This window comes from Piliocolobus tephrosceles, chromosome 11, assembly GCF_002776525.5.
Source record: "Piliocolobus tephrosceles isolate RC106 chromosome 11, ASM277652v3, whole genome shotgun sequence".
Taxonomy (NCBI): Eukaryota; Metazoa; Chordata; class Mammalia; order Primates; family Cercopithecidae; genus Piliocolobus; species Piliocolobus tephrosceles.
In genome coordinates this window covers 28,601,285-28,627,424 of record NC_045444.1, presented here as the reverse complement: position 1 = coordinate 28,627,424, position 26,140 = coordinate 28,601,285, and the positions used below count along the sequence as shown (strand labels likewise).

The 26,140-nt window shown below is 36.0% G+C and overlaps 1 protein-coding gene across 4 annotated transcripts in view; it reads right to left on the bottom strand.

The window, feature by feature from the left end:
• KYNU (kynureninase) overlaps nucleotides 1–26,140 on the bottom strand; it is a 157,050-nt gene that overhangs the window by 46,049 nt on the left and 84,861 nt on the right. For all 4 annotated transcript variants that reach the window (XM_026453891.2, XM_023217498.3, XM_026453898.2 and 1 more), the window contains 4 exons: nucleotides 20,637–20,698; nucleotides 19,242–19,313; nucleotides 17,788–17,862; nucleotides 15,123–15,269 (listed from right to left, as the gene is read on the bottom strand). In XM_026453891.2, the coding sequence (XP_026309676.1) occupies nucleotides 15,123–15,269; nucleotides 17,788–17,862; nucleotides 19,242–19,313; nucleotides 20,637–20,698 (356 nt within the window). The remainder of the gene's footprint in view (nucleotides 1–15,122; nucleotides 15,270–17,787; nucleotides 17,863–19,241; nucleotides 19,314–20,636; nucleotides 20,699–26,140) is intronic.

Below are 26,140 nucleotides of genomic sequence, written 5' to 3'. Positions count from 1 at the left end.
CCTGGAAGTTTGGAATGTTTACACTGGGCCCTGGAAGTTTGGAATGTATGGAGGAAGCTGAGAAGTGTGTCTGGCTCCTTTCAGGGTATGTTACAATTAATGCCCTTTTAGCAGTTGCTGTCCGTGGATGGCCAAATGTTAACAAACTCAGTGGGGAGTCAGGTGACAGTCTTTTACACCCTGCCTTCTTGCCACCTAGGTCTTTGTCTGGCATCCAGGAAGAATGAGGTCACACGGACTTAAAGGATGGTGAATGCAGAGGTTTTATTGAGTGATGGGGGTGGGATCTCAGTGGGATGAGGAACTGGAAAGCTCATAGAGTAGGTAGCTAATTTTCCCCTGGAGCTTGGCTGTTCCAGCCAAACTCCTCTCTGACTGTCCAGATGCCTCTTTGATGTTCAGATGCTTCTTCTCTCCTTGTCTGCCATGCCACTCTGCTCCTCTGCCAGAGGAGTTTGGGGTTTTCATGGGTACAGGATTTGGTAGGGGGTGGGGGTCACGATGGGCCAGGGTGGTTTTGGAAAAAACAACATTTAGGCGGGAAAACAGGGATAACTGTTCTCATTTAGGGCCGTGGTTTCCAGGCTTGACGTTGAGGCCTTTGCTGGGGAACCGCCCTCTTCTACCCAGTATTTCCCTGACTCCTGACTGTATCATTACAATTTTATTACCCACTAATTTCAAGCCATACCGTAATATTTTTAAAAAGTGTAGTAGCTTATAACTATTGTCACTCTAAAGGAAAATATGAAGGGAATATCCTGTGGGAAAAGAGACACAGAATGGGTAGTTGGACAGAAGAGGCTGGATGTAAGCAAGCTGGTGTTTGTCTTTCGATGAAAACTCTAGATTCCTGAACAGAGATGGTGAAGATGTTGAAGATGGCCAAGCTGTCACAATTTATATAGGCCTTCTTGGGCTACATTTATTTTACAGGAAGGAGAGCCTTTACATTTTTTAAAATTAATATGTAACTCAAGTTACTCTTTGTTTAAGTTCCAGAAGGCTTCCAGCAATGTGATTTACATAGCTAGCCAGTTACTCCTTGGGGGAAACTGGCAAAGAATCTGGCACCGTTGTTATGCCCTCTAGTTATGCAAATAGATGGCAGGGGGAAATGACAGCTTCTCAACTTCAGTGGTGTGAAAGGAAAATAAAAACTGGGGCCTCAATTCACTAGGCCAAAAGGAAAAAGCTGAAACCTGAGTCACACTAGAAGCTGCCTTTCCTGTTTTGCCTAAGCAGACAACTTGAGATAAAAGGTTAAATCCTACTCTATGTTCACCTTATCTTATGTAAAGTGCCGATTTACTGAGCATGAGAGGAATACATAATTGATTATTCCCTTACCTGCTCCTTCTCTCTTGAACCATGTAGGTTACCATATCCTTCCTCTTTCCCTTCCAGCCCACTTTTCCCCTTTAAATACTGAGGCCCTCAAAATTATCTTTGTAGAACAGCACAGACCACAGTTTCTGTGATTCCGTGTTTATTTCTTCTGGGCATGTACTTAACCTTGGAAAAATAAACTTCTAAATTGAGTGAGACTTGTCTCAGATACTTTTTGGTTTACAATGGGAATGAATGTCCTGAACTATCTGAATGCTCTCCTTGAGGTTATTCACAGTTTGCGGTTTTGGCCAACCTTAAAGCTAAATGAATTGGAGCGTACATAAGTATACTTTTTGTGGTGTTAGAACAGGTCGAGGTTGTTTTTTTCTAAGACATCTTAGTGAATCTATTGTCTCCCTTTATCAAGCACTTAACACACTAAAGCAATATTCTCTTTACATATTTCTATGTCATATCTGATTCTGATCTCTTTAAAGACAGAGATGGTGGAAATTTTTTCTTTTATTCTCCATTTTCTCCCTGTCTCTTTTTATATCGAGAGCCTGACATAAAATGAGAGGTCATTATACACTTGAAAGAATAAAATTTCTTGAGAGTAATGTGTACCTCAGCTAGTATTAAAGACTGGGGGAATGGGGATGAGTACTTCCTGCTGGAATTCTCTCCAGTCATTTGTAGCTGTGTTTCCCAATCATACAGAGGCTTGCAAGCTCTTAATTAGAGGGAAAGCTCCTGCAAACACCTCAAAGGTCCCTGAAGATGTGAGGATGAGAGTGATAATGGGGCCATCATTGCTGGGAGCTGTCGCCAATGGAGCAACTGCCTAAGACACCTGCCAGAAGGAGATAAAAGGGGCACGAGGGGCCAGTGTCTTGGGGCTTCCCTATATGAAGGTAACTGGAAAGAGTAGGTTTGAGGTTCTTAAAAGGAACACTGATGAATGCCAGCACTATCTAATTCAGAAAGACTTTTGATGCTTATTGACATTTAGGCAATGCCTTCTTGACATTTAGGAGCAAAGTAAAACTTGCAGGTTTTCAATATTCTCAAGAGAGACAATTACGTAGACTACAGAGACAGAGGTCTCAGATTACCAAGAAAAGAAAGGACCAACAAAAAGATTGTATATATTTTTCTTTGATGTTTTTAAATGCTGACAGCAATTTGCCATTACATGATTAGATTATATACATACAAAATATATATAATGTGTATATATGAGATTAGTTTTTATATATATATTAGATGTATATATGATACACACACACATACACACACTAATCATGTAATGGCAAATTGGGGTCAGTGTTTACAAACATCAAAGATATAATCATCTTCTTGGTCCTTTCTTTTCTTGGTGATCTGAGACCTCTGTCTCTATAGTCTACACAATTGGCTATGTATGCCAAATTCATATACATATATATATAGAGAGAGGGAAAGACCTCATCTCTGTAGCCTCTCTCTCTCTCTCTCTATATATATATATATGTATATATATATATAGCCTCTGTCTCTGTAGTGTACATAATTGACTATAAATGGTAAATTCATATATAGATAGATAGATAGATATAGATATGCCTCTGTCTCTGTAGTATACATAATTGACTATAAATGGTAAATTCATATATATAGATAGATAGATATAGATATAGATATAGATATAGATATAGATATAGATATAGACAAGACAATACTATGGAAAGACAGCCTTGGTGTCAGCTATAGCTAGACTCCATTTCTAGCCTTTACTTGCCGTTAAATTGCCTTGGGCAAGAGCTTAAACTCTCTCAGACTCACTCTCCTCAAATGAGCAATGGTGAAAGCTTACTGTTAGGGTTGCTAGGAAAATTGGAAATACATATCAAGTACCAGAAACACAGTAGGCCATCAACTATAGCTATTATCATTCACATTTTTACGAAGCATTATTTCAGAGACTAGATTTACTGTTTCAGCCCTGCTTGCTTAAAGTAGACATTGACAAGGTTGTCAAATCCAGAGATGAGAGATAAGAGGAGGGAAGAAAATGAGCATTTTGCTAATGAAATTTAAGGGAAAGGTGTGAATTGAGAAGGTATCAAAGAGAACTGACAACTGGATGGATAAGAGTAAAGGGTTTGGAAGAAAGGAAAAGCAAACCAATCCTGAGACCCTAAACCATTGTGTAATTTGCAGGTACAATAATCACACCATTTTAAATAAAGTGTATGCTTTAAAGAGCAAATTTCAGCTATTTCTTTTTACCAAAAAATAAAAAATAATTGTCTTTACTTACTGTCAAAAGTAAGTATGAAAACCAAGAAAAATTAAATAAATTCAGTGATGCTGTTCTCTTCTATGGTCTTTCTCTGGCTAGCAAGGACCTCACACAAAATGTAGTTTGTTTGATTTATTTCAGAGACTCAAGATGGGAAAAATAGCTTAAGGTAATTTTTCAAGCTTAATTTAGTTCATTTAATATTTAATGACTTAATGGAGCAGTCTGCATGTCCTAAGTGTGTCAAAGAATAGAAATGGAATTTGAAAAAGAACTCAAAACTTACAAAAAGTATCTTGATTTTTTAGACTAATTAACCATTATAAGTAATTCTGCAGAAGCTTCTGATTTTTTTTAAACAGGAATACCGTTGTGCTTTTTATGCAGTACTGTTCCATGAAATTAACCTGGCTCACTTGACTGCTGATGTACACACATTTATACATTCACTTATCTAACAGGTATGTATTTAATGATGAAAGACTATGTGCAAAGCACATGAATCTGTGAAATTTGCAAGGTCTACCCTCAATCAGTCATTGAACACTCTACTGACATAGCTTCCTAAATTTGAGAGTTAAAATAGGCATAGAAGTAATTATGAGACAGTGCAAACGGTGACCAATGATACATTTTTCATCATGGTATGGAAGTATAACAGGAAGACAGATTTTTCCTGATACAGAAAAGTGAGAAAATTTTGCTAATGAAAGTCAAGGATTTCATGTGCAGGTTTCTACAAGAGTCAGTCAAGTAATGTATGAGTTGGGCCTGCAAGAAATACTTTATTTTATACTTTATTGTAAGAATATCATAATACAAGCATGAATACACACACACACACACACACACACACACACACACACACACATAATGTTGTGGTATTCATATAGATATATGTACCTATGTACCAGCTGTGACTTGGCTTCAGTGGTGGGCTCAGTGGATAAACATGGATGTTGTGAAGAGCTTAAGCCCCATCTAAGGGACAGAGCTGCTACCCTGTGTCGCCACCTATAGGAACGATGGTCCATTGTTGTCAAACTTCTAATTTTTTTGGAAAATATTTGAACCCAGGAGTTTTTATATGAAATCTCACGATTCCCTATTGTTGGCATATGACTACATTTTAAAAATACACCACGTTTGCTAATATAATGAGGGCCTACACGAAGCAAATCTCTAGGACAAGTTGTAACCCATGAAGCAAGTAATGGTTGAGCGGCAGTAGAGGAAAAGAGAATCTTCACGTGTGGGAATGTGTAGGTGGAAGGAAAGCTAAAAAGAAAGACAAGGAGGCACAAAGTAGGACATCGAGACAGGGAATATATACAAGTTTTGGCTTAGCTGATATATAACTTATGTGAAGGAGAACAGTAGAAAATATATTGATAATTCAGCATATACAAAATCACAAAGAGCAAAAGTTATTTGCACTCTATTCTACAAATAGTAAAAGAACAATGATCATTCTATGGGAGAAACACGACACAGGAAATTCAAGTAGACAAAACATGGTGCCAAACACAACCGTCCCAACAAAGTCCAACTGACTTTTCAGACACATGGTGACTTTTAACCTTTATTCATCAATTTACCTACTAGACTTATTATAAAGTGGATTTAAAGCAAGTATTTATCCTTCACATACTAGTGACAATTATATCTGGAGATAGCCCCATTTAGATATAAAATAAAAGAACAGTCTCCCATAAGGTATTTTTCTACTGATTACTGTGTCAACCTGAATGGCCTATTCCTCAACCAAATTTACTTTATTTTAAAATATTTATTTATATACCGAATTTGATAAGATTGAATAGACATCTATGGGACAATTCCCGAAGACACTGCTTCTAAATTGCTTCCTTTGATGGCAGTTTATATAGACGATATGATGATTATCTTCTTTGTTCACCACCCTCCTCCATAAGATAGATTATCTGCTGGGAAAACAAACATTTTCTCTTCAAATCAACTAACCTTTCATGTTGACATCCCTAATCTTGTTTGCATAAATAATTTAAGTGATGGAAGAAGTGAATTTCAGAGAATGATGTGGAAGAAATCTCTCATATTTTATCGGGAACTTTTTTTCTGTCCAAAGATCTTTTGGAATTCCATTTTTATTGCCATGAGACATAGCCTTCCTTTTCCATTTTTATGGAAGGTAGAATAAATTAGAACTGATGTGTACATTTCACGTTGGAACACTTTCATTTTAGAGTTTAACAAAGACTTAAATCTGCCTTCCTTGGTTAGTCAAGAGGCATGAAAAATGGAATATTCAAGAATATACCCTGGGCTTTAGGCAACTTAAGTATTTTATGAAATATCTATCACCTACGAAAAAACTTAAGTGCAACAGTTCCTTTGGAAGGCCCTAAATTTAGTTGTTATGCCAATGAATGAGGCTAGATCAGGAGAAATAGATATCCCTCATGGCTTTGATAACGGTGGCTGCAGAAGCAGAGATCCTGATTGACAACCAGGAGGCTTGCTTTTCCCAGATCTGTAATCCTATAATAACATCTGGAGGCCAGGCTTCATTTCCATTGAGAATTAATCATTATTTCTCAAATGCTCTATTTAATCAAAAGCTTAAACACCTGATGAAGACTTCTTAGAAACAGCTCAAAATTTTCAGATTCTTGGGCACTGATCCTCACCAACATATTTTGACTTATTTTACATATTTTAGGCTGCCACCTGCATGGATTTAAGACTACAGATTGCTCACTATATGTCTGAACAAAACAATCTTCCACTATTTCCAAAGTGAAGAGTAAAGGCCAATTAGTCAATGGAACATTACGTTTAAGATTTATGACATTTTCCCCTACATCAAAGTAGAGGCCTAAATTCCTTAATCAATATTTTTTGTAAGCAGATATAGTACATCTTTTATCACCCTGAAAATATGTGTCAAGTATATATACACACATACATATATGCATATATAAGCATACCCACAAATATTTACAAATATATGTATGTGTGTGTTTGTGTGTTTAACATGTCTTTTTCTTGAATTCTGTGAATAGAACCAAAGGTGAGTTAAACTACAAGAGTTCAGTATAGATACTTTATTTCTGATGCTTACACACAACCTGTTTTTATTATCACTGAGGGAAAGAGGATGAATAAAAATGATTTCCCGTGAGATAAAAAAAAATTATGTGCATGAAATGGATCTGTCCTTTCATACCTTCATCGTTCAACTGTATCATAATGACAGAGAATATTTATTTATTTATTTATTTATTTATTTATTTATTTATTTATTTATTCATTTAGAGACAGGGTCTCACCCTGTCCAGCAGGCTGGAGTGCAATGGTGTGATCTTGGTTCACTGCAGCCTCCACCTCCTGAGATCAAGTGATACTCCCACATCAGCCTCCTGAGTAGCTGGGACTACAGGCACACACCATCATACCCAGCTATACTTTAATTTTTTACAATTTTTTATATAGACAATGTTTCAACATGTTGCTCAGACTGGTCTCAAACTCCTAGGCTCACGCCATCCACCCGCTTCAGGCTTCCAAAATGCTGGGAATACAGGCGTGAGCCACGGTGCCCAGCCAACAAACAATTTTCAAATTCTTGCAAAGATACTGCAATTGCCTCCTTTTATCCACCTGTATTGCATTCCAGTCTATTCTCATCACCATATGCAGGATATTTCTTTTTAAAATTAATACAAATACGGCTCTTTGAATGGCTAAAACCTTTCAGTGGATTTCCATGGGTCTTCAGGGCAAAGCTAAATGGCTTAGTGGGAACTTCTTTAGCTGGCCTTTGGTCTGCTTTATAGATTTGTCCTACCTTTTCTAAAATTATACAAATTACACTGAAATACTTGCTTCCCTGCAATCCAACCAATATTTTTAACTTTCTGGAGTAGTTCCTACCACACACAAAAAACTCCCCTAGAAGGGATTTTACCTGATAATTTCTACCTATATTCTATAATTGGCTCAGATCTCATCTTCTTTAAGAAGGTCTCACCCTGACAATCCACGTTAAATTAGGTGTTTCTATTTGCAACTCCTTGATTGTAATTTATAGATCAAATATATACTGATAAAAGATCCAAATGCATACTACTCTATGGTTCTACCACAGAAACAATAGAGACAAGATTCTTCTTATACACTAAGATCCTATTGGGTGAATGGGCAATGACAATAGCAAAATGTCTCTAATGTCAACAATTTCTGGTAAAGATGACTTTAACATTCCAGTATAAACTTCTATGAAAGAGGTTAATTTTTATGGATAAACATTTCATACATTATGCTAATTTATATTATATTTGTATACAAAAGTGTTTAGTACTCATTTGTTCTAGCTAATTCATTGCTCAAGTTCTAGTATCCCATGTATTATTGATATTTTTCTACTGTAATAGAGATATTAAAGAGATATTATTCTATTATAATATTATGAGAGCTGATTTCCAATTTTCAGGACTGAAAGCATCATGGCCAAGCTTTCTGTAGAAATTTGAGGCTTGATCACTCAATCATTTGTGTTCTAAAATAATCTCAAAATTGCTTTTAAAAAATAATTAGGACTACCTGAAGATAAATAGGAGGTTCACAGACGTGGACATTCATATTTAAGTGTGGTTTGGGTACCTGTGATTTTACTAAGTGATTTTATTAATGATGTCTTTATTCATATTTCTGATTTTTGCCTTAAATTATTCTGGATCCAGAAGTAATTCATTTTTATTCAAACTGCTTGGGCTATCACTGTGATTATTATTTGTTAATAATTTAAACAGCTTATGTTTGGGTCTAAGAGATGTGAGATGTTTGCACCCAAACAAAGCATGATATGGCACACAAAGAAGTAGAAGCTAATAAAACAATGTTGGAGTTTGCAGAATTTGGTCTTCGTTTTAACCACCATTTGCATTCAACTTTTAGTAAGCTGAGAAAAAACAAATATGCCATTATCCATATAGGTACACTGAAATGTGTAAAAGATGTGAGAAATTAAGGCAATCATTCATTCATTCATTCATTCATTCAACAAATAGTTATTTGGCTCTTCCTAAGAGCTGGCCCCATTTAGGTTTCCATGTGCTTTAAGCCACTTTAGATGAAACTGGAAAGGGATAGAGGAGTATAAAAAGTTTGTGCTGAGTTTTTTAAAAATAAGATTATTAAAATTTTTATAAGTTCTATCTCTTAACTTTTTAAAACTTCAGTGTAGTCTCTTGAGTCCTGGCCAAACTGCTTAGATTATTCTTTTTTTTTTTTTTTTTTTTTTTTTTTTATTCTGGTGTGGAAGTATTCAGTGACAGTCTTTAATAAAAAATTCTGGATATTTCACTTTCTGCCTAAAAAATCTCATTTCTTCATTATTTCTTTTTCCAACAAGCCCAGATAGTCCAATTTTTTTCCTTAACATGTTGACAACTACTAACATTTATTGAGTGCTTAGCATCTGCTAAGCACTAAGTAGTTTTAAAATGGTATCTCTTTTCATTCTCTTTAGAACAAACCTATGAAGTTGGCACTATTATTTTCCTAATTTGTTAAACAGACAAATTAACTCACATTAGTAAGTGAATTAAAACTATGCTGAAAAGTAACGTAGAGACCTCGAGTCAAGTCCAGGTCTGACTGTGTCTTCCCGATCTACTTGTTGTGTTAATGAAAATGCTATACTGCGTCTTAAAATAAGTATCCTATTCCATTAGCAACACACAATACCTAGTTCCAGGTGTAGCAAACGAATAGCTGTTCTTGAGCATGCAGTAACACTTCATTTCCCAGAAAAGGTCATGGACTGAGTGTTAGTCAATGGAATATAAGTGGAAGTAAATGTTGCCATTTCTAAGCTAAGACTTTAAAGAAGTTAGTGTGCATTCCTTTGACTGAATCCAGACAGAGGCTCTAGGACACAAAAGCCAAAGAACGCAACTATGAATATTTTGGAAACCTTAACAGATGGAGAGAAAGTTAATTCCTGCCTGATGCATGAGTATAATATAAACATCTATCACTTTGAAGACATTTGTGATTGTATTTATTTGTAATCAATAACTATTCTACCTAACACATCAAGAGTTCTTATTAAAATATTTTTCATTATTTATTTCCTATTTCTTATCATAATCTAAATTTGTGAGAAAGTCTTCGTATCTCAGGATGATTGAGGCATATAGTCTTGATTTCTCGCTCTTTATATCTTATGGTCACCTTATCAATTTTCCATGAATTGTTTCAAATGCTTTGTGAAATGAGACAATAAAAGAAAAAAGAAAGAGAGAGAGCAAGGGAGAGGAAGAAAAGAAAGGAGAGAGAGGGGAAAGACTAAAGGGAGAGAAAAAAAGGGAAGAGGAGCAATGAAAGAGGAAAGAGGAAAATGGGTTAGGAACAATGAGATCCTATGAGGGTATAACTGAGGAACATAAGAAATATTATATTTAGCCAACCTGAACCCCATTCCCAACCCCTTCCTCTTAGTCTCTCTCTACTGTAGGGCCATAGATGTGAAATATTTCCTTACTCATGCTCTTTCTTAGCTGCCATTTCAGGAAGCAGTGAGTCATTAGCAGGAATCTGCTAGGTTTTTTTCTGGGAAAGATTTAGCACTTAGGATGAGAGAAACAGATGAAGCTGCCCTGCTGCTTCTCCCTTCTTCCTTCTCTCTGCCTTAAATAGAAAAGAGATTTCTGGATTTGAGACAAATATCTTGTGACTGTGATGGAAAAAGTCCGGGAAAACTCTAAGGAAACTTGGGAGATGGCACTCAGACATAACTGAGTTGCTGAGTGCACCCCAGCAGCCCCCTGCCTCAAGTCTTTCATGATGAGAAAAAGAAATCTGTATTTTTCATCCAAGGTTAACATCGTTTCTTGTAGCTGAAAACGTTCATCTTTGATTCAGAAGTATAAAAAGAAAGACAGACTCTGAAAGGATGAAATTAATAAGAGATTAGTTAAAAAGGTCAAGAACAGAAAAGCTGAGTGTACTGGTCCAGAAAGATGGTGGCATGATGACACAGTAGAGACATCTTGTGGGTGACACAAATCTCGTTGGAGCATATTGATCCCAAGGTACATATAGGACATCCAGATGTAGTGGGAAGATGCAGGCTATTTCCTATTGTATGAGTAGCCTGGAGTCTGCACTTGACAGTGATAGCTGAATTATGGCAGTGGTTAAAAATCACTAGAGATAGTAATACAGGGGACAATCAGAAACATCTACAATTAGTGGGTGTAGGAAAGAAGTTCCTAGTAGAAACAAGTAACAGAATATGAAAAATATAGAAACATAGAAGTAAGGAAGAGCTCCAAAAAGATGGGCTGGCACACCTTTATCTTGAAAGAGACATCTTCAAACTGATGTCTCTTGCCACATGCTGGCCCTCCCTTGTGATTGAGCTCTCTAATCTGTTTTCCTTGGCCTCCCCCACTTGCTACAATCTCAAGCCTCCTCAGTTAAGAAAAGCCTCAGTATCTTAAATTAATTGTGTGAATCAAAGTCATACTATCAATTGTTCTTTTTATTAATTAGTTTTCCTCCTTGATGATCACTGGAAATCTTGTATTTTCTCTCTCCTTCAAAATCAATTTCTATACCACCTACAGTCAAATTAGGAAAAGAAAGATAACCATATAGAAAAATGGGCAAGACACTTGAACAAGCATTTCATAAGATATACAGAAAGCCAATAAATATTGGAAGATTCTCAATCTTATCAATAATCAGGGAATTGCAAAATAAAACTGCCATGTATTACCACTGCAAACTACTTAGAACAACTAAAATTATAAAGACTGAAAATAGTAACTATTGGTGAGGCTTTAGTGAAACAGTCTAATACATGCTGGTAGAAGAACAACTTTTTTGAAGGATTGGCATTATTGATTAGAAATATACAAATACCTTATGGTCCAGGAATTCTACTTCTAGGTATATACTTAACAGAAAAGTGTATGAATGTGCACCCCCCAAAATTTATGTGAATATTTAGAGTAGCATGGATTATTATATTAATAGTTCTCAAATGAAAATAAAATCCAACTATCTACCCCCAATAAAATGGGAAAAAATTGTGATCTATTTCATACTATGTAAAAATACACTGAAATAAAAACAAAAACAAACAAAAGTACTGCTAGATATCACATGAATGAATCTCACACATACAAAAGTCAGCAAACAAGCCAAATACAAAACAAAGTTTATAAAAGATGAGCATCTAAAATCCCAAATTCAGAAATCTGAAAGGCTCCAAAATCCAAAACTTTTTGAACACTGATAGAATGCTCAAAGAATAAAAATTTCATTGGAGCACTTGAAATTTCCAGATTTGGTGTGTTTAAGCAGTAAGTATAATGTAAATATTCCAAAATCCAAAAATATCCAAAACACTTCTAGTCCTAAATATCTCAGGTAAGAAATACTCAACCTGCATATGTCTTCGTATAAAGTTCAAAACTAGACAAAATAATGAATTTATATAAAGTTCAAAATGGACAAAGCTGACTATGTGGTTAGAAGTCAGGGGAATTATAAATTTGAAAGGGGGATGCTGTGGTCTAAATGTTGGTTTCCCCAGACCCCAATTTTATATGTTACAACCTTATACCCAATGTGACAGTTATTAGGAGGTCAGCGCTTTGGAAGTGATTAAGCCATGATGAAGTGATTCCTCATGAATGGAATTAGTCCCTTTGTATTAGAGGCTCTAGATAGCTCCCTTAGCCCTTCTGCCATGTGAGGAAGGGCAAAGCAACAAGGCATCATCTGTGAAACAAATAGCAGCCCTAAGCAGACACCAAGTCTGCTAGCATCTTGATCTTGCACTTCCCAGCCTACAGAACTGTGAGCAATATATTTATGTTGTGTTTACATTACCCAGTTTAACGTATTTTGTTAGATCAGCCCAAGTGGACAGAGACAGAAGGTAATAGGTACTATTTGGAAGAAGACACAATTGAGGATTCTGAGTGTTGGAAATACTTTTTTTCGTGATGGGGTGATGGTTATGAGGCCTCAAAATCACCCATGAAGCTATTTGCTTATGATTCATGCTGTTTTTGGTACACATACATTTCTTAAATTAAAATATTTATCACAATTTCTGTTTCTTCTTCCTTATACATGACTATGAAGATTTTACTTCAGAACCTCCCGATTGACTCTCATTGCTCCATCCCACCATCATTTTGTATTCCCACCATGCTTTATTTCTGAAAACTTGTTTTTGCCTCACATGTCCAAATCTACCAGTGACTGTGTTATGCCCTTTGTTCCTAGAATTTCCTATCTCTTTCTTGATTGACACCTTTAATTTCTTCTCTGCCTCTCTCTTCAGCTTTATTCATAGATGACTAGACCACCCAAGAGACCTATCAAAGTCTGCCTTTCAAAGAACTTTGCCTCACCTCGGTTGATAGTAGGAGGAACTGTATAGCAAGAGGGTAAAAATTTGTTAGAATAATCTTGATAATGGATAAATCTACATCTGCTATATCCCCATTTTATTCCCATAGGATTGATTGCTTCTTCATAGTTATATTTAAAGCTGCTCATTCCTACCTTCATTTATTTGACTGAGAGTTCCATGAGACTAACTTGGTAGACATTTATTATATTTTTTAAGTTAAAGAAAGCCTGCAAAACATTTAACAAATTTAGCAATCAAAGTACTTAAGTATGAGATTTACATATAAAACCTAAAGTAAACAAATGTATTTTGTGTTTCAATGGGAAACAAAAGAAAGTGTCTATCTCAACCACTTTATATTAATTGAGAAGAGTATAAAGGTAAGGAAACCATCATTTAATGGCAGAATGTGTGCCAATCCATTTGGTGTTTTATATTCATCATTCTCACACTGAATGTATAAGGTGGGTGTTGTTATGTTAAATTAGCACTTTTAAAGAGAGAGATGCAGAGAAGTCAAGTAACTTGCTTAAGATCATGTAACAATTAAATGACCTCGCCAAGATTTGAACCTCAGATTCTGTGATCGAAAACTCATGGTCTTTCTTCTGTATCTTGCTGTCTTATATATAAGAAGGTTAATGAGACATACAGGTATACTAAGGAAGCAGGGACTGCTGATTACTTGTATAACATTTTAAAATATGATTTTTTATTGGCCTCCCTTTATTTTGGTGCTTAACATTTAATATCTAAATTAAGAAGACATTATCTTTATATTTTCTGTAATGCACCACTTTCAGAGTTATCCATCAAACCAGTTGGAAGTCATTGTTAGAAATTCCTAGAGACTGCTGATAACAGTGCTAAATATCTTTTCATTAGTTCCATTCATTAGCTTCAATAACTGAATATATTAACTAGACCTCACACGTATATTAATCCCATAACTTATTAATGCTCAGAATAAAATTCAATTGTTACATTTTTAAATACATGACTTGATTGCTGAAAGAAATAGAAGTGCTATTTAAGGATTTTAAACACAAATTGTGACTGTTGAATGTTGCCTCTTTAATTTTTTTTCAAATAAATACTAAAACCACTTTTTACAAACACTTATATACAAAAAGACACGACTTCAAAACAATTTAACTGTGATTTAGTAGTGGGTAGGAAAAAAATAAAGCTCTCGTTACAGGCAGCATAAAAATTTTTCAAGAGTCTTAGGAATAAAATGGCCTCCTTAAAGTAACTTGTATAAAATTTGATCTACTGATAAAATTTAATTCTGCATTTCTTCTTTAGATACTCAGTGTTAAGTGAAAACTGATTTATATTTAGAATGAGTTATGACAAAGTACCAGTTGAATTTTTAACAGACCTAGCATGTAGTTCCTATCCTAAGTATTTTGTCTGCTTCCTGCTGACTGACCAGCTGAGTACCAATGACATTACCTGCAGCTTGCCTGGCCTGTTGACTAGAGGCAAATGCACAGAGCAGCTGCTACTAAGGAGGTGAGACCACAGAAGTGCCAAAAAAAAAAAAAAAAAAAAAAAGCAGTTTAAATAGAGATGCCTAAAGCAAAAAAGAATACAGATTTTCTTTTAACTGTAAGGCTTACTCGTTTTTTGTTTTTTTGTTTTTTGTTTTGAGATGGAGTCTTGCTCTATTGCCTAGGCTGGAGTGCATGGAGTGCAGGGGTACAATCTCGGCTCACTGCAACTTCTGCCTCCTGGGTTCAAGCGACTCTCCTGCCTCAGCCTCCCGAATAGCTGGGATTACAGGCACCCACCACCATGCCCGGCTAATTTTTGTATTTTTAGTAGAGACAGGATTTCACTATTTTGGTCAGGCTGGTCTCTAACTTCTGATCCTGTGATCTGCCCGCCTTAGCATCCCAAGGTTCTGGGATTACACGTGTGAGCCACTGCACCCCACCCAAGGCTTACTTTATTTTTTTTAACTATTGAAATAGTTTTACTCAGACACAAGCTAAAGTACTTCACAAGTCATGCAATTAGAACACTCTTAAGTAGAGTGATGTTTGGAGTAAGGTGGGAAGAAGTAAATGGTGTGCATACCTTCGCTTGCCCAGCTTTTGTGATGGCAGGAATATTAAAGTGCTGTCCAGTGTAAAAATGTACCCCACTGAACAGGATCACTGCAATTGAGTCTCCTTCCTTCTCAATTACTTCAAGGATATCTTCTATTCTTAAGGTTTCTTCCCCCTAAATCAAGTTAGGCACAAGTTAGGTCATATCGATAATAATAAATTTGTAATTTCATATTGCCGATCTAAATTTCACCATGAGCTCTTTTGCATTAGAAGATTTTTTTTTTTTTCAGATTAAGGCTCTTTAAAAATCTGACATAGGAACAGCATTTAAGCATAATTTTTATTATTAAGAAATGATAATTAAAAAGTAAAAAGTGGTTTTTAAAGTGAAAGTCTGCAAAGGCCTAATTGTTTGGTTTATTCTCTAGTTTTAAAAAATTAATTCGTAACATTTCCACAGCTATAAATTGTTTTCTCCTTATTCCTGACTAATAAAACACCATAAAGTGCAAGAAGTCCATTATATAGCAAAATAAATGATCAGAAATTGGTATTGTATTTATCAGTCTAATATCCTGTTATTTTTTTCCAAAAACATGCCAGGTATGGTGACTCACACCTGTAATCCCAGCACTTAGGGATGTCAAGGTGGGCAGATCACCTGAGGTAAGGAGTTTGAGACCAGCTTGGCCAACATGGTGAAACCCAGTCTTTATTAAAAATACAAAAATTATCTGAGTGTGGTGGTGCATGCCTGTAATCCCAGCTACTTGGGTGGCTGAGGTATCTACCCAGTAAGTTTTCATTTTTTTTTTGAAATGCAGCTTCACTTTTGTTGCCCAGGCTGGAGTGCAAAGGCATGATCTTGGCTCACCACAACCTCCGCCTCCTGGGTTCAAGTGATTCTCCTGCCTCAGCCTTCCAAGTAGCTGGGATTATAGGCATGTGCCACCACATCCGGCTAATTTTGTATTTTTAGTACAGATGGGGTTTCTCCGTGTTGGTCAGGCTGGTCTTGAACTCCCGACCTCAAGTTATCTGCCCACCTCAACCTCCCAAAGTGCTGGGATTACAGGCGTGAGCCACTGCACCTGGCCATGAATTTTCTCCAGTGCTGTCTGACATGATTTTGAGGTCAATGCATCATTAATTACATTAATATTTGGGGGAAGTTCATTAAGATATCATCCTATAGTTTACTTTTAATTTTTAATTATCTTGGTATTTGCCAATTACTCTGCTCATGTTAAGAGAGTACGTGTGTGTGTGTGTGAGTGTGTATGTGTGTGGGTGTGTAATACACTCTCTACTAGAAGAAACTAGGAATTTGTTTACAAAATGGGCATCAATAAAAATTGGCATCCCAATATTAACTGGATTGTTATTAAAATCTCTGAATTATTAAGTGAAGTGTATTTTATATAAACAAAAGAATTTCACTAATTGTAAGTAAAATTAATAACTTGGCAATCCAAAACTCTTTATTCTTAAAATAATCTATATGGTTTACCCACTATAATTTCCAATAAAGTGGTAAGGAAAATATTATAGATACTAATACTTAATTTATATCTAAAACAATCAGTATTAAGCACATAAGAAATATATTTCTCGATGACAGGATACAGCCCTCTCTCATGTTGATGTGTTCTAGGTAATGCTCAACAGTGGTCCCAAGATTATGAGTAACTCATGAAACTCTACAATATTGGTCACTTATGTCATTATTAGTAGCTATATTCATTTTTGCTAGAAACTAACAATTTATATCCTCTCAATTTATATCCTCTCAGGTGAGAACTTTTTATTCCATTAACTTATTGCAGGTTGGCAAATGGAAATGAACAGAGTATATCTTTAATTTATTCAAAGTAATTCTGGGTTGAAAGAAGTAATTGTTCAAACAATGACTTAGCGGCCTGGGATCCTCTTATGTGAAACCCAAAATTTATTCTGTATGATTCACCTAGTGACAAATTACACAAGTTGCAGGGTTTACTTGTCAAAGTCTGTGCAGCTGAGCCTTATATCTCTATTAATGTAAAGTACACATTTAGGTCTTAGGTCAAGCCTGATTAGATACATGCTTTTATTATCTGTTTAAATATAAAGGAGTCTCAGAGAATAAAGTAACTTTCCCAAAGTCACATACCCAGTAAACTAGAGAGTCTGAGACTTCACTGGAAATATTAACCAGGCTGTAAATCCCAAACTCTTCCCATAATACCACACCCCTTTCTCCACTATCCTACTCTAAACACAAAGAAAATGTCTGATACTTAGAATAAGAGGGAACATGAAAGATAGTCACGATTCCATTTCAACAAATAATTCTGGTCTTTAGCATGATTTTAATGGCACCCATGGGCACGACATTTGAAATTGAAAATGATATACTGAATTTGTCACCCTTTTCCCATCCCATTGAAGAATATGGCAGACTCCAGTGGTATTAACAGAAAAATAGTTTGCTTGCCATTTGGCTAGCCCTTGAAAAATGAAAATAAATACACATCTGAGTTATTCTCTATTTTAAGCAAAATGATCTAATAGTAACAGAAGTATGGGTCCTTCATGCTTTCTTGAAAGTTCCATTAAAATAATGAAGATTTTAATAAACTTTTGAGGAAAATGAAGAAAAAATCAATACTAAACAAAGCATGATGAATATTTCTTTCTTTCTCATATACCTCTCTTGGCTTTATCATCCGCATACTTTCTTCAATGTTAAGTCCGTGAAGCTGTAGTTGTGACTCAATAGCATACTAAAAAGGAAAGATGATTTATTTATCAAATCAAGCTGAGAGCACAGAAGTACACTGAAATAACAAAGTAAAAATAAGGCATATTATTATATTAAATCCAAGGTGAAGGTTAAAATAGCTAAACAAAATACACAACAGAGAAGAACCACTTAATAAAATTCACATAGAGAATTCTGAACATTCTTTGAGATGGATGAAAACAGAGGGATCTTCTTGATTTAAGAAATTATAAGAGATTTTAGAATAAGAAATTAAATAATCTAAGTCAAAGTCAGAATTTGCAAAATAAGCAAAGTGAATAGTAGCGACTTGTTATGCTTGAACCTAGGATATAGAAATGGCTTACCCTAGGAAGAGTAAGTTAGCTAAAAAAGGGCATTAAGAAGTTTACTTCATAAAGAGTATCAGACATGTATGCAGATAAGCCACCACACCAACCTGGAATCTTTTGCAGATATTAGGATTTTGATCCATTTTAGTAAGATATTATGGTTTTATTCCTTTTGACATAATTACTTGCCCTGAAATTACAAGGGCTAGAATAATAGACAGCAATAATACAGATAAATAAAGTTTCTCTAACACCAAAACTAAAATATAAAATGTACTTTTGAAATTAATTCATTAGTTTATTTATTTATTATTTACTTTATAAAGACGAGGTCTTACTATGTTGCCCAGGTTTGTCTCAAACTGCTGGGCTTAAGTGTTCCTCCTGCCTTGGTTTCCTGAAGTGTTGACATTACAGGCATGAGCCACTGTGCCTAGCCTTACAATGTACTTTTATTTGTGTTTATGTCTGAAACCATTACATTTCTTATCAAGAACAAACATCTCATCCAGTAAGAAACTACCAAATTTCTTATCAAGTAATATCAAGTAATGTGACTTTTTTTAGTAAATCACAAGAAATATTTTTAATCTCTAATAAATAATATTTTGATAATAATGGGCCAACATGCTAGCATGATATGAAAAGAAACTGGACAAATAAAAGTTTATATTCCTATTCTATTTAGCTAAAGGGTTAAGCACTGGGGTTTGTATTGATTTGATTTCATAAAATAAAACAGCAACAAGAATTAATGAAACATTTATAACTGCACTTGATTTAGACCAGCGGTTTGCTCAGTGTCTTTAAAAAGACTAGTAAATCAATGTTCCTATTCAGTCCTCCCTTCCCTTAACAGGTGTTTTACTTTAACACAAGAAATAAAGCTATAATCTATTAAAAAAATCTAAATCAAAAGCATTTGACAGATCTTTTTATTGTAAGATTGCTTGGAAAAGCTTAGTGAGTAAACATTCAAGTCAGGCAAATGATACGCCGCTCTAGGAAGAGTAGAAAGAACAGAAATATAATTTGAAGAAGTCCTTACATGATCAGAAGGGAAGGCTTTGGCTTCTAGAAGAATTTTGTATCGTTTTGGCGTAGGCTTAAAAAATGATAACTGCAATAAAATGGATTTATTGAGAAAGCATTAATGCACAATTTATACATTTGTTCATTTTATGCCACACTTTCATTTTATAATCTCCAGTATTTTAAAGACATTAATTAACTCAACATCTTAAGTGTTTGTCAGGGCTACCTTTTCAATTAGCCTATTTCCAGGGAATTGCAAAGAGAAAGAAGATATTGGCTCAATTTGCTTATTAATGAAACAGCAAACTCGGGGAAAAATGTGAATGAGATAACAAATCCTCAAACTTTACTTATATATTAGTTGATGAAACTTAAAGTCTGATGATTAACAACAAAAAAAGATGTTAATTGAAAAATTAGCTTCCCAAAGTATTTCATGGTAATTTTGATGGCATCACACTGAAATATTATGGTCTATGTATGTCTTATTTGTATTGACAGTAGCTCATTTGTTCAGTGAAGCTCTTTCATTTCTCCACACCGTTCCTAGGGAGTGATATTAACAATAATAACAATGAAGATAATAGCTACTATTAACTGGGTGTTGATCACTGACCAGGGTGCTAAAGCAACTTTCACATATTATTGCATTTAATTATCTGCAGATCTTTGAGGTAGATATTATATTTCTCATTTTTACAAAGGAGAATGTTAAGATTTAGAGATGCCAAAAGCCTTTTTTCAACCTCAAATAGGCATTATGTAATTTAGCTGGGAGTCAAATCCAGGGATATCTGAACTTGTAGACATGTTTCCAAAACATACTTAAAAAATGAAGTCAAGATTCTTCAAAGCATTGGGCAATCATCATTAACACAATATCCCAAATAGATAATATATTTGACTTTTTAAGGTAAAACTATTTATTAAGATGTAAGAAGTACTTTAAACACATTACTCATTTAAGGTACTAGCCCCCTTTTTAAAAATTTAATTCTCCAAGTCTTTTTTAACCTATATTAATCTACAAAAGTATACTGATCCACTAACTCACTCTGCTGAAGCTATTGGAAAATTGTCTTTCCAAAAAGCTCAGTGCTTTGCTAGCATCGTACATCACTGTTTTGTAGGCTTGCAAGTAGTTTGCCTGTTTACCCATTATGGCTCTTTTTCTTTATTTTCCCAGACAAGAACTGTTCATTATTCTAAAGCTCTTCTCCAGAGTCAACTCTTCCATGATCAGGAAGAAGCTATTATATCATGGTCCAGCATTTCCTAGTAAAAATGAAAATAACCTCACAATTTATTTTTAAATAAGAAACTCCCAGAAGCTCATGAATTAAAGATAGAAAAACATCAGATTCTGTAAATGAATGTGTTCCAAATATTAGTGGGAGAGAAAACTTACCAATAGAAGATGTAAATTTACAGTCAAAGCATTCATTAGGGCTATTTCTTTCTCATTGGCTCCTGTAAAATAAGCATATCATAATTTACATGTTTCTATTATGTCTAAAGATACTGAAAAAACAAAGAAGGAAGGCTTCACTCAATCATTCTTAACGTCTTTAGAGATAAGGGCGTATTTGATGTGTCATCACAAATAAATGGAAATTTTCCCACTTGACTCATTTTATCAAATGATATCTGGACTTAGATGCACATAGCTAGCTAAAATTATGTTTCTTTTATGATGTAGTAAATAACAACAAAATAATGAAGCATTTGCTTTTGCCTGTAAACTAAAAAATGATATATTCTATTATCAGTTCAATTGTCAAATTCCCAAGGAGCATATTTTTGTGGTAAGTATATCTTCAAAGGAATCTAAAAAGATATTAAGGCCGATTACATTTTTAAAGTCGGTTGCTTCTAACATCAAATAAAAATGCACCTTTTATAAAAAGAGGTTACTTTGTGAATCAAAACTCACTGTTATTACAGTGAAATACATAACAAGACAAAACAGCTGCATAGCAAATTATGACCCAAATAGCTCTGACATTTATTCATACACGATGAGATAAAAAATAATATAGACATGTATTGTCTGATGAGAAAATATGCAAAAGTTAGATATCCACTACATAATTATTAATATAATCTGATCTAATTCCTGCTAACAAGGGTTTTGACACTAGAAACAGAGCCAGAGACAGGGAATACATTGGTTACTTAAGAATTCAAAGCATAATAACAACAATAATAATACTTTCATGTTTTGAGTTCTTATGATGTTTCTTCAAGGCAATTAGACCTGTGTAATAGAAATTATGTCCCTTTACTGTCACTGAGAAAAATGGGATGTGTACCTTAATGTTTGAAGGCTGAACTAGATGTTAGAGAATATGTATAATACAAATCCTACATTTTGTATCCAGAGGGATATTTCTGAGAGAGTCCCATTTTAAAAGAATAGACAGTAAGTAGAATAAATCTAATAGATTCCAGGATAAGTTCACTAGAGGGGAGAAGCCATGTAAATAAGTATATAATTTAAGAATTTATATTTCAACATAGCCATTTAAGGAAGGACCTGTATCTTTATTGTGTCAAGGAAAACTTCTTGTTGCATTTGCCACATAGATGTCTCCATTTGACAGACAAGGTTGATGAACAAGTGGTGGAAGTTAAAAGATGTATGTCTGATCATTGTAAGGTCAATAATATCTAACGTCAAGGGGCAATAAGAAAAATCTCACTGTATATTCCTAGAACTAAATAAAATTTGTCCTAGATATACTAAATAGATATGAATATAAGCTTATGTTGCATATAGTGACATATGCCTCCTTCTTCTCCATGTTTCAAAGAGAAGATTTCTTTGAAATATGGTTTAAAAAATACCACCATCTTCATCATATTTGTTTCTCTACATTATTGTGGAGGCTAAAGCAACTCCATATTGGGTGTTAACCTGACATATTGACTTCTGAGTAACCCTTATTCTGGGAATGCCTTTAAGATATCTATTTAAACTATTGCTCCCATAAATCCTGCCCTTAGGCAGATTCACATAGCATTCTTGCCTTTCCCTGAGAGGTTGACTTCAATTGTTCCACACAATCCTTCCCTGTGTTTTACATGTAAGGTCTACCTCTGGTGGGTAATGGGGTGGGGGGGGGGGGGGGGGGGGGGGGGGGAATTCACTATCTAATCTTGCTGTTGCCAGTTGCCGGGACATCATGACTTCTGTTTCTCACTCCCTATTAAATGTTTCTTTCTGAGAAACTAGATTTGTCAGTCTCTTTCTTGGGCCTTTCAGCTACCTCCGATTTGGGTGATAGGTTTGCATACACTGCTGACCACAGAACAATTATAGTGTGAATTTTTACTGCTATTTCTAAAACAAACACTATCTAAATTAACTTGTTCTTACTCTTGACTCCCTGTTATTTACACACATCTTTTGGGAAAACCATTTATTTAAAAAAAAATGGCAGGGTGAGTGGAAGGAGGAAAGAAAAAGTAACATGAAGAAAAACAGAATTAGTAAAAAGAGAAGCATTTCAAAGAATAAAGTGAGGAGAAAATTAAAGAAAAAATAATTATCACAAATAAAAATCAAGAAATGGAAGAGGCAGGAAGGAGACTTTCTGTAGAAGCTCAGACATTCCTTTTTTGCTTAAATATTATATTCTGATTAAAATGGATATAGTGGTAGGCTGAGGCAACCACTGGAGCAAAGGTGACTCTTGTTATGTTTTAGCAAAGAGACTGGTGGCATTCTGCCCCTGCCCTAGAGATTTGTGGAACTTTGAGCTTGAGAGAGATTATTTAGGGTATCTGGCGGAAGAAATTTCTAAGCAGCAAAGCATTCAAGATGTGACTTGGGTACTGTTAAAGGCATTCCATTTTAAAAGAGAAACAGAGCATAAAAGTGTGGAAAATTTGCAGCCTGACAACACGATAGAAAAGAAAATCCAAATTTCTGTGGAGAAATCCAAGGTAGCTGCAGAAATTTGCATAAGTAATAAGGAGCAGAATGCTAATCCCCAAGACAATGGGGAAAATGTCTCCAGGGCATGTCAGAGGTCTTCACAGCAGCCCCTCCCATCCCAGAGGGCTAGGAGGAAAAAGTGGTTTCATGGGTGGGACCCAGAGCCCGCCTGATGTGTGCAGCCTAGGGACTAAGTGCCCTGATTCCCAGCCACTCCAGCCATGGCTGAAAGGGGCCAAGGTACAGCTCAGTCCGTGGCTTCAAAGGGTGCAAGTCTCAAGCCTTGGCAGCTTCCATGTGGTGTTGAGCTTGTGAGTGCACAGAGGTAAAGGTTTGGGAAACTCCACCTAGATTTCAGAAGATGTATGGAAATGCCAGGCAGATGTTTGCTATAGAGGTGGGGTCCTCATGGAGAACCTCTGCTAGGGCAGTGCACAAGGGACACAGAGTCCCTACTGGGACACCACCTAGTGGAGCTGTGAGAAAAGGGCCACTGTCCTCCAGACCCCAGAGTGGTAGATCCACTGACAGCTTGCACTATGCGCCTAGAAAAGCCGCAGGCACTCAACACCAGCACATGAAGGTAGTTGGGAGTGAGGCTGTACCCTGCAAAGTCACAGGGGTGGAGCTGCCCAAGACCACATGGGAACCCACCTCTTGCGTAGCATGACCCAGATGCGAGTCATGGAATCAAAGATCATTTCAGAGCTTTAAGATTTGACTGCCCCATGGGATTTTGGACTTGCATACGGCCTGTAGCCCCTTTGTTTTGGCCAATTTCTCCCATTTTGAACAGCTGTATTTACCCAATGCCTGTACCTCCATTGTATTTAGGAAGTAATTAACTTGCCGTTTATCTTACAGGCTCATAGGTGGAAGGAACCTTCCTTGTCTCAGATGAGACTTTGGACTGTGGACTTTTGAGTTAATGCTGAAATGAGTTAAGACTTTGGGGGACTGTTGGAAAGGCATGATTGGTTTTGAAATGTGAGGACATGAGATTTGGGAGGGGCCAAGGGTGGAATGATATGGTTTGGCTGTGTCCTTACCCAAATCTCATCTTGAATTCCCACATGTTGTGGGAGGGAGGGACCTGGTGGGAAGCAATTGAATCATGAGGGCAGGTCTTTCATGTGCTGTCCTCCTGATAGTGAATAAGTCTCATGAAATCTGATGGCTTAAAAAAGGGGAGTTTCCCTACACAAGCTCTCTCTTTGCCTGTTGCCATCCACATAAGATGTGACTCTCTCCTCCTCACCTTCTGCCACTATGGTGAGGCTTCCCCAGCTACGTGCAACTGTGATTTCTCCACTAAACCTCCTTCCTTTGTAAATTGCCCAGTCTTGGGTATGTCTTTATCAGCAGCTGGAAACAGACTAATGCAAGCCTTATTGCTGATATGGAGAAAGTTTGAGTGATCTAGTCAGATAATCAAACCAGCCCCAACATTCCATTAAGCCAAAGCCTAAACCACAGCAAGGCCCCAGTTCTCTTCAATTCTTTGAAGCCTGACAGAGGTGAGGAAGATGTAAAAGAGAAGTGTGAAACTAGCACAGGTAGGCTCATAAGGTTTAAGGAAAGAAACTTAGAAGTTCAAGGTGGACGTAGGTCCCAAGAAGAGGAGTACATAGCATAGGAGCCAGGCAGTGACCGGGGTGCAGCAGTGCCACTGCCTGCATAGGGTCCAGGTGCACTTCTGTATCATCGAATGCAGATCCTTTTATTGATGATTTCTTCAGTGGACACAATTATTAGATCTTAAAAATTTGTTCATTTCAATTGAGAAAATAGAGGCAACTACTCTTTGTAAATAAAGATGCATCCAGTCCTGACTTGGAGGACCCAAGGATACAAGAAACCTTGAAGAGCAGTCTCTCAACAGGGCATCATGACAGCAGCAAACTGAACCCTGCTCTTTTTCAGCCTATAGCTATCCTGCCTTTCATGATGCCCATGGTATTTCTGTAGATGATGCCAGCAAAAGGGAGAAAGCCCATGGTTTTACCCCAGGTTTCTTATATACTTACGTATAATTATAGCACATAGCATTATCAGCAGAAATGCAAACTGTAATCATTGTCCAAGAGTATATTACTAGGGGCAGGAGTAATTGCTTCTTCAATCTTCTCTGGAATAATCCCTCATTTTGGCCCAAATGAAGTATTCCCAGGATAATCTTTAGATAAAAAAACCTGACCTATCATCTTTCTCAACGAAGTCAATGGAATGAATGTTTTTGCATCCCGAAGTTTTGGGCCCATTCAAGGGATGAAGGTAATGGGCAAGGAAGGCAATGTCATGGACCATCTCAGAAGAGCTGGGAGAAAGGCTGTTAAAGAAACAGCAATATTCAGCAAAGTGCTGTTTGGGACATTAACTTTTATTCCAATGTCTTCAACTACTTTTTAAAAAGACACAGTATAGTAAGCTTGAAGAGGAAATCTAATCTGCAATAGAAAAAATAGAACTCTTCGATAACACAGGTGTGTAGTGGCGAGTTTTAAGTGAATCTGTCTGGTTCCTACTTGAAAATCTTCTTCTCTCGAGATTTCAGTTTAGAGAACTCTACTAAAGTTTCCTTGGGAACCTTGGATTGTCTGTGTTAACAAGATGATTTAAGATTACACATACTGAGGTCATTTACAGGTTGGTTGTGGTCAGGGGTCTGTAAGGGTGGTTGGAAAAAGAGCAACAAAAGGATATACTGTTTGACATTACTCACAGGAGTTGCTTGGAGAAGGGTGAGGTGAGAATCAGCCCACAAAAGGGTACCATGAAATTACTAATAAACTTGTCTCAACTTGGCTATTTGAAATACAAAAAGTGCAAGGTGAAACACAATTGCTGATGGAGAATCTGCAGCAAGTTACCTAGAAAATCAAGCTAAGATAATTGATGCAGGCTTCACTAAACAATAGATTTTCAGTGTAGATGAATGAGTCTTCTATTGGAAGAAGATGCTATCTAGGATT